This window comes from Quercus lobata, chromosome 7, assembly GCF_001633185.2.
Source record: "Quercus lobata isolate SW786 chromosome 7, ValleyOak3.0 Primary Assembly, whole genome shotgun sequence".
Lineage (NCBI taxonomy): Eukaryota > Viridiplantae > Streptophyta > Magnoliopsida > Fagales > Fagaceae > Quercus > Quercus lobata.
Genome location: NC_044910.1, coordinates 22,582,171 through 22,591,068, shown reverse-complemented (window position 1 = coordinate 22,591,068; position 8,898 = coordinate 22,582,171). Strand labels below are relative to the sequence as shown.

The 8,898-nt window shown below is 33.0% G+C and overlaps 1 protein-coding gene across 5 annotated transcripts; it reads left to right on the top strand.

Moving 5' to 3' along the window:
* The first annotated feature begins 1,357 nt into the window (after positions 1-1,357).
* On the top strand, positions 1,358-6,920 carry LOC115953252 (OVARIAN TUMOR DOMAIN-containing deubiquitinating enzyme 4). 5 transcript variants are annotated; one of them, XM_031070847.1, is made up of 8 exons: positions 1,472-1,562; positions 1,923-1,987; positions 4,053-4,087; positions 4,186-4,773; positions 4,993-5,114; positions 5,677-5,717; positions 5,951-6,049; positions 6,305-6,920. In XM_031070847.1, the coding sequence occupies exons 3-8, from the start codon at positions 4,060-4,062 to the stop codon at positions 6,474-6,476; spliced, it is 1,050 nt and encodes a 349-aa protein (XP_030926707.1). In that variant the 5' UTR covers positions 1,472-1,562; positions 1,923-1,987; positions 4,053-4,059; the 3' UTR covers positions 6,477-6,920. The 5 variants fall into 5 exon arrangements, with proteins under 5 accessions (XP_030926705.1, XP_030926703.1, XP_030926704.1 ...); XM_031070845.1 differs by lacking the exon at positions 1,923-1,987 and having other exon boundaries at positions 1,358-1,562; positions 6,292-6,383; XM_031070843.1 differs by lacking the exon at positions 1,923-1,987 and having other exon boundaries at positions 1,368-1,562.
* The last annotated feature ends 1,978 nt before the right edge of the window (positions 6,921-8,898 follow it).

The following is an 8,898-nucleotide window of genomic DNA, read 5'->3' as shown; positions in this document are numbered from 1 at the left end:
CAACTGTTTAGTTTTAGTTGAAAATATTTTCGATTAAAACTGTTTAGTTTTTATCTCAAGACAAACAGAGTTTACAATTCCAACTTGTGACATTATTTTGTTTAATAACAAAAACAACTGTTTACGAAAGCACATGACATGTTTTAAAAAAATGTTTTTAAGGAATTAAAACTTAAAATATATATAATAAAATGTTTTTTTATTTTTATGTTGATTTAACAAAAAAAAATTTCATTTCTAGTTAACTTAAACCAAATGATGATGCCCGAAAATTATGTTGAGTGCAATAACACATTGCCTCCTAACAAGATGATTAGTTTAGTAACTCAAAAAATTTCTTTAATGTTTTTTATTTATTTATTTATTTATTATAATTGTTGTGATGACATGTTGTAATTGGTGTATAATAAAAATATTGTAAGTGGTGAATCTATTATACTTATACTGAACACATTTTGCTAAGTCAATAAATTATTAAAAATAAAAATAAAAGGGATCAAAGTCAAATTAGACTTAACTCCCTTGAGGTTTTATGAGAGGGCATATTATACTAATCACCTTTGCTAAATTGACAATTTTTTTTTTTAAAGATAAATCTAAATTACACCAAAATCTCTTGAGGTTTCATGAGAAGACAGTTTGGCGGAAATTTTCAAAAAATGACACAATTTATATAAATGCAACAAATTAGTTTATATTCTCTAATTATTTAACTTCCCTAATATAATATAATATTCTCTTTTTTTTTTCAAAATTTACATTAAGGTTTAAATAGAGTTTTGTGAACATATGACATACTCCTTTCAGGTTTGTATACATGAGTAAGATTATTATTATTATTTTTAATCGGAATTTCATTGGAGAAGTAATGATGTGAGAGGTTATAAACTTACCTATTACATCACATTTATAAAAAACCTTAAGAAGGTAGGTATTATTATTATTATTATTATTATTATTTCCCCTTTTTTTAAGAATCAGTAAGTATTATTTCTTGAAACATTACAAAAAGAGGTTTTTTTTTTTTTTTTTTTTTTTTTAAAACAAATATACACAAAGAAGAAGGAAAAGAGTTCTAAATTCTAATAGAAAGGTATACTACAACTTTACTAAAAGACCATAATAACTTTCAAAAAGAGTTAAGACCAATGTTTAAACATTGGTCTTTAACTCTTAACGGGATACTACATTGGTCTTAACTCCTAACGAGATTAGAGCAGTAGGTTTCAATAAGAGTTCTACTACCACAGTCAAATTTACAACTTTTGTCACAGTTGTATTTGACACTTTTACATTAACCACGTGGCAAAAATGGTCCATATTTTTTTGGTAATTGGTAGTACTAGAATTTATGTTTAAAAAATTCACGTGCCAACCATCTTGTAAACGAAGAAGAAGCTACCGCTTGCCATAGCATAGCAACAAGTCAAGCAAGTCAAGCAAGAGAGTTTCAGCTGAGGTGAGAGAGAAACTTCACAGATACAAACCAAAAAAAAAAAAAAAAAAAAGACGCGGCTTATCTCACAATCCAAAACCTTCAAATCGAGTTGAGAATTTTGCAGGTATTCTAATTCTTTGCTTCTTTCCTCTTCTAGAATCTCGCCCAACAATACATTACCTTTTCTCCTCCACAGTTATCACGTGTTTTCCTTTCTGGGTTTTTTTTTTTATTTTTATATATATTTTACAAAGATTACAAATCGCCCTTTTGTCCTTATTCATTTCTGCGTGAACACAACCTAACAGGTTCGGTTTCTTAATGTCTGCAAAAAATTTCAAACATTTTGTGTTGTACGATGTTACTTGCAAGTTGCTTCTTTTTTGTTTTTATGTTGCTCATTGACGCATTCCTAAACATTGTTATTCATAATTAGCAATGTCCAATGATACCCTTGAATTTACTATTTCTAATTATTTTGCAGTTTTGGCTATATATTGTAGAATTTAAGAGCTTTCTGTTTCTTCAAAACCAGAACAAGCAAGCGAGGTTTTCTTTCTGATTTTTCTGTTGTTTGGATTGGATTAACTCATTCTTGTTTTTCATGATCATGATGTCATGGGATATTCCATGTTTGCCTTGTCTTGTCTTGTTTCTGTTATTGCTACTTAAAATTGACCAATTGGGTTTTGTTTGTTTAAGATTATATGATGCATTTACAAGTAAGCAATTGCGATTTATTCTTTTCGTCACAAGAGGAACAGAATTTTGTATTGCCTGCACTTGTTCCTCGCTTCTTGCTACTTAATTGAGTCTGGGTATAATGAAGGTTTTGAGTTTGAATAGTATTAGGGAGAATTACTCAACATTGATGATAATATGGTTCAAAAGAAGATCCCATTTAGGGTTAATTTTTAAAATTCCAAATGTCTTCTTCTATTTTGTTAGTCCAAACCAATGTCCAATGAGCTCTAGCTAAAATGGCATCTCCTCTCCTTGTAAGAACAAGATGGAGGTTTCGGTCATGAGTTTAGGAGTGTTGTGTGTGTTATTACCAATTAAAAACAAAAATTGTGAATTCCATAAATTACAATATTTATCATCAAAGCATGAAGGCTTTCCTTTCTTTAAGGAGTGGAGCTGTCAGGTTTTATAAGTTATTGACTCGTGTTTGATGGTACTGTTGAATATATAAGCATTGGATTTTTTAGTTTACATAATGCAAGCAGATTTTAAATAGCCTGGTTTTCCAATTAGAAAAATAGTTGTCCATTGGTGTTCCTATGGATGACTGTTTGGAGAGCTGGAGTTCCTTCTAAGGTGGCTTCTTTATATGGCTTGCCTTTTTAGGCCATATCTTAGCCTCTATATAATTAAAAGGAGTAGTGTCTTATATGTTTGGTGCTTTATGTTCAAGAAAAATGCAGACATTCATTACATCATAGTCTTATTGTTTGTGTCATTAAGCTTAGAATACTCTTTGGTTGAAGTGGCATGGATGATCACTAAATTCTTATTTGATTTGTTGAAGAATTGAAGGGGTTATGGGAAGATAGAAAAGGAATGGTGGTGTAGGTTAGATGGCAGTAATGCTGTGCTTGATGTGGTGTATCTGGAATAAGCATAATAGTAGAGCTTTGGCGGGAGTGGATACTCCAATGTTCTAGCTAGTTGATCCATAAGTATGAGGCAATTATAGATTCTCTTGATCTTGGGATAAATAGGTGAAAGAAATATCATGTTTGGCTTGGGAGTCTTTGTCCAAAGAAATGTCTTGTGAAAGGGCAGATGTATAGAACCTTTCAACAATGTAGTGCTTTTTTGGTAGATTCAGAGCTAGCTGGTAATGACATTAAAATATTTGGTCAGAAAGGAGCTTGTGAAATTTTTTAGAACCTATTATGTGTGTTCTATAAAAAGAAGAAAAAAAAACTATTATTTTTGTAAGGGGTAAGAAGGCATTAATCCATTCCTTGTATGTGATTCACCTTGATGTTTCACTTAATCCTAGTGTCTAAAATTGATCTTTATGTCTCATGTTTGTAAGTTCTTTCAGGTTGATCTTTGTAATACATATATGAGTGGTGAGAGAACTATATTAACACGAAAAGGCTCAAAGGTTGGTGTTGGAAAAACATGGTGTTATTGTCTAATTCTAGGCTTGTTGCCCTGATTATTTTACTCTATGGCTTAGGTCCTCAGGTCTCCATAAAGGCTAAAACTAATTTGGAGTTGAGGGAATTAATTTGAGTATCTACATGAGCAAAGTCCCAATCCTGACCTAATACCATAAATGAGGATCTCATGGAAAGATACATGAGATGCTCTGCCATTGACAAGGAATGCTCCTTTGAAAAATATATACAAACAGTTCCCTAGTACTTAAAAGCATATTGCTAGATTTTTTTTATAGAAGTGACCAAGTAAACTTCCCTGTATTGCGCAATGGAGTATGAGCTGTAAAACTTTTGCCTATAGAGCAAGATAGGTTGATAAACATCTATATTTTAGGATATTATTTAATGAGAAAGGAGTGATTCTTTAAACATGGATCATTCTGTCTGTTGGTGCTGTTTATTAATAATAATTAATTCTGTGATCTCTCTATATGTAGATCACTAATGGAAAAAGGAGTAGCTCTTTACATAGGTAGTTGTTCCTTTTATGAGAAAATCAGTGATATTGAGATACTTGAAGAAGTGTGATTGTAATTAGTTGGCCAATAATGCACTGTGCCTATGCCTCAGGTTATGACAATAAGAGTGCTTGCTCTCCCATCAGCACATGTGCTAAGAATGTTGTCTACCTGAGTGCCCATTTTCAATCCCAGATGGGCAGCAAAATCTGTGCTGCAGTGTCACGAGGACCATCCAATTTGCGTTGTTTCTATTTGTACCCTGGGCATTCAAAAACAAACTATGGTAGCATGTCTGTTTCCAAGATATTATCTACTCCATCATGTGCTAACCAAACGTTCCATGGAAGCTGTTTCAGGTCTTACTTCTCAAATCAAAGGGGAAACTTGCTAGTTAAATGTTTAAGCAGTAAAGGACCTCAGAAAAGGCATCTTGAAATTTCATTAGCGTGCCAAAATTTGAATATGAAGCTTTTGGTGCCAAAAAAAGGAATGCTTCCCAAAATCAAGTGTAATGTGGGGCCAGTATCTTGGCCCCAGGGATGTGCCTCTGCTGGCTTAATTTTTGGCTTACTGGTTTGTTGTTCAAATTCTGAACCCACACATGCAGAGGCATCTCACAAGGAGGGGCATAAGGAAGAAGAATCATGTGTTAAATTCTCACATGGGAAAAAAGTCTATACGGATTATTCAATCACTGGTGAACATCATTTCATACTTAGCATCTATACAGTTTTCATTCATATTTTAAATAACTTGTTTCTGGTGCATCAAATTCTCTATACTTTGAAACTGCTTATTTAGATTACTATTTCTATTACTATTACTACTATTATTATTATTATTACTATTATTGTTCATTATTATTATTATTTTTGATTGGATGTGTCAGTGTGGATAACTGCTCCATTCTGTGCAGGGATACCTGGTGATGGGAGATGTCTGTTCCGCTCTGTTGCTCATGGGGCTTGTTTACGATCAGGGAAACCAGCTCCAAATGAAAGCTTACAAAGAGAACTAGCAGATGATTTACGGGCTAAAGTATGGTTCCTATGCTCCTCCACTATGACAGTTATGAGTTTAAAATTTTAATTTAATAAGCATGGTTTGCATACCTGCTGCAACGGTCACTGCATTATTTCTATTACCCATACCAAGGTTTCCATCTACCATTTGAAACTCATAACTGGAATATTTATTTATTTATTTGTATAAGAAGATATGAATGATGGGGAAAAAATGTCATGACCAGAGGAAGCAGTAATCCCATCTGTGCTATATCCCAAAAAGACTAGCCGAGTTGCAGCAAACACCTAATGTGCGACACAACTCACATCCGTGTAGACACATCCATTTCAATCCACATAATTTGGGATATGACAATCTTTGTATTAGTCCTCACCAAATTACGCTGACAGGATTTTCGACATGTAATTTGGGGTATCACAACAATAATGAATTTCTAACATGTAATTGACCTCTTTGTATTAGTCCTCAACAAATAACACTGACAGATTTTCTGAATGTTTGATGCAGGCTTATTTATGTGTTTATTTTTTAATTCAGTTGACCCCTAATATGTGTTGATCTTTACATTTGTCAGGTTGCAGATGAGTTTATCAAAAGAAGGGAAGAGACCGAATGGTAAGTCTTTGAGTTGTATGCTTTTGTCATTCTGACAACTTTAGTGCTACGCTTGTTTGCCCTGTTTTGATCACTGATTATATATGTCTTGTATTTTACAAAAAAACTGTTGTTTATTATTCATGATTAATTAAAATGGAAAAGAAATTTAGTTAAAAAGTTTGGCAATGGAGGCTACTCCTTGTAATTGTTGCTGATGTGGCTGAAGTTTGATGGCTTCACAATGTTAACAGGTTTGTCGAAGGAGATTTTGACACATATGTATCACATATAAAGAAGCCACATGTATGGGGAGGTGAGCCTGAATTGTTCCTAGCTTCACATGTTCTCCAGTAAGTCTCTCTCTTTCTCTTTCTCTTTCTCTTAATGTGCTCAATGTGGTAGTTGGGTTGTGGGGGATTGGAGGCTGGGACTTGTCATCTGCTTTAGGGGTTCTTGAGTTAAATCTAGAGGTTCTAATTAACAGACAAGTGAAATCTTCATATTATATATAGGGAAAAGAACCAGTCCAAGATGCACTTACTGCATTGCAGACTATTCATCTTTTACATAATCTTGGATGTTGAACTGATAGGAGTTAGCTACAGGATGCCAATTACAGTATACATGTACGATGAGGATGCTGGTGGCTTGATATCCATAGCTGAGTATGGCCAAGAGTATGGAAAAGAAAATCCAATCAGAGTTCTCTACCATGGTTTTGGTCACTATGATGCATTGCAGATGCCAAGAAAGAAGAGCGATAGATCACGACTTTAGTTTTCATATTTGAACAACAGAAGAGCGGTTGTTGTTTTGAACTATAACCAACGAAAGTGGATTATAAATTGTATCATTTATTTTTTCTGCTATAATAAGTGGAAGAAGGAGGATTTGAACTTTGGTTCTCCTTATGGGGATAGTTGGGCGATGTCACTGAGCTATAAGGCTCTTGGCACATCATCTTCTTATTTGTATTCTAGATATCATAGTTAAAGAAATAATTGAATTCACTCGAGACAAGCTGAGAATAAGACGTTAGTTCTAATAACAGAATCTTTCCTATGCAATCTTCTTCTTTGCAGCCAGATGTGGTTGAATTTAGACAGCTGAAGAAGTGAAGAGAAATAGATTGAGTCGAAGAATAATTAATAAGGATATGTAAGTCAGACATGTATGTAACTTTCATTAAAGTTGGTGATATTGATCAAAAGTTCTGGAAAACTCCAATGCTGATCATGCTAGTTCTTGAGATTAATAATTTGCAGGTGAGTTTGTTACAATTTTTGTAGCAGCAAAACCTTGCCAGTTTCGCCAAGTGTAATGGCCCGTTGAAAGATATCTTCTTGGGCATTTGTGGCCCTCTATCACATTTCTTCCGTTAATGTTCCCAAAAATGACGCTATTTTCTGTAGAAAATAGAAAATAGAAAATAAAAATAAAAGTTCTAAGACAGAAAATAAAGACAAAAAAATCCAAAAATTAATTTTAAAAAATCATCTTTAGGCTTTAGCGCTCCACCTGACAAGTATAGCCGCAAATCAACCATCAGTTTAGTTTTTAAAACTCAACCACAAGAGGAGATTTGAAAAAATAAAAACAAAAAACGTGAGATTAGGAGTAAAGAAGCCACAAATTAAAAAAAAATGTGGGCTTAGGATTCTGAGTTATTGAAGGAATATGGAGAAGTTGGAGCAATTGAAATCTCTAAATACATAGTGGTCTTATTTTGTATGCAATATTGTACGTGGAGTTAGTGATGTATTTTTATTAGGTTGTTCTTAAGTTTTTGTTCATCCCAAAATTATTTGTATTTTTATGTTGTATTGACTATTCTCTCTTTGAATTTCTTTATACAAAACAACTATTTGAAATATCTAATTTTAGTGTAGAAGAATATTTCAAGTTTGAATAACTAAAGAGAGTTAAGGAAAATATTTTCAAAACTATAAACTTGTGTAAAATAAAAACAAACACACAAAAATGTGAGAAAGAGAACATAAAAAAGATTGAGTAATAAGAAAATTACATTTTTATGCCTCAAAGAGAAACAAAAGGAGGGGAAAAGAAGACATTTATTTATGTTTTGTTTTAGCAACTGGGTTGCAGTTCAAAAAAAAAAAAATGATAGTACCTAAATTTATGGATGAGAAGTTTTTTTTTTTTTTTTTTTTTTTTTTGAGAAACCAGACTAGCAGCCTGGGGCTTTATTAGAAACAAAAACCAGAAAAAACAGGAATTAATGGACATCAAAGAGAGCCAAGGGGGTAATATCATCCGGCAGGTCCTCTATCCAGGCCTGAAACTCTAACCCAGATTTGGCCTTTTTTGCTAATGCATCAGCTACCCTATTACAAGAACGTTTAACATGATAGAATTCAAAGCAGGATAAATGAGAAGCATGGATAAGAATATCATCTATCAGGTTGCCATACATTGCTTCACTAGCAAGCCCGTGATTAAGACCTTGTATCACAATCATCGAGTCACCCTAAAAAATTACTTCATGAATACCGATTTCAAATGCAAACTTCACAGCACGACGGCACGTCAATGCTTCAACCTCGACAACTAAATTTGGATGAGAAGTTATAGTAACAATTTTAAAAATAAATAAATAAAAACAAAAAACATGAAATTAGGAGTAATGAAAACCGCAAATTAAAAAAAGAAAAAAGAAAAAGGTTAAGACTTAGTAAAGGTAAGAAAAAAACATGTAAAAAAAGAAAAAAGAAAATAAAAATGTGTGCTTAGAGATGTATTTTTATTGAAGGATGGAGAGTTGGAGCAGTTTAAATCTCTGAATCTCTAGTGGTACTTTTTTATAGGCTATGTTTTAGTGGGAGATAAAAATGTATTTTTATCTGATTGTCCTTTAATTTTATCTCTACTTAAACTTGAAGTTGTAGAAGTATTTTTGAATTATCAAAATATCATCTAATACGGGGGAAGCCCAAATAGATAAATAAATAGTAGAAGTCTAGAAGAATAGATAGATTACAAAAGCAACAAATCAAAACTCTTAGCAGTCAGCACTCCCACCCAATCACCACATATTTGAGGCACCCAAACCCATCATTGCCTGAACTTATCGGGCTTGTCAACCCTGAACCAATCACTGCCCAAACCCATGAGCCCATGATTGCTTCCACCAAAACTTAAACACATCGCTGCTCCTAATGCACAAACTCACCACCATAGA

Coding starts and splice junctions, on each gene's coding strand:
- LOC115953252 (XM_031070843.1), top strand. CDS start 4,060: ATGGAAAAAGGAGTAGCTCTTTACATAG. Junction 5,115..5,676: donor CAGATGATTTACGGGCTAAA/GTATGGTTCCTA, acceptor TACATTTGTCAG/GTTGCAGATGAGTTTATCAA. Junction 5,718..5,950: donor AGAAGGGAAGAGACCGAATG/GTAAGTCTTTGA, acceptor CAATGTTAACAG/GTTTGTCGAAGGAGATTTTG.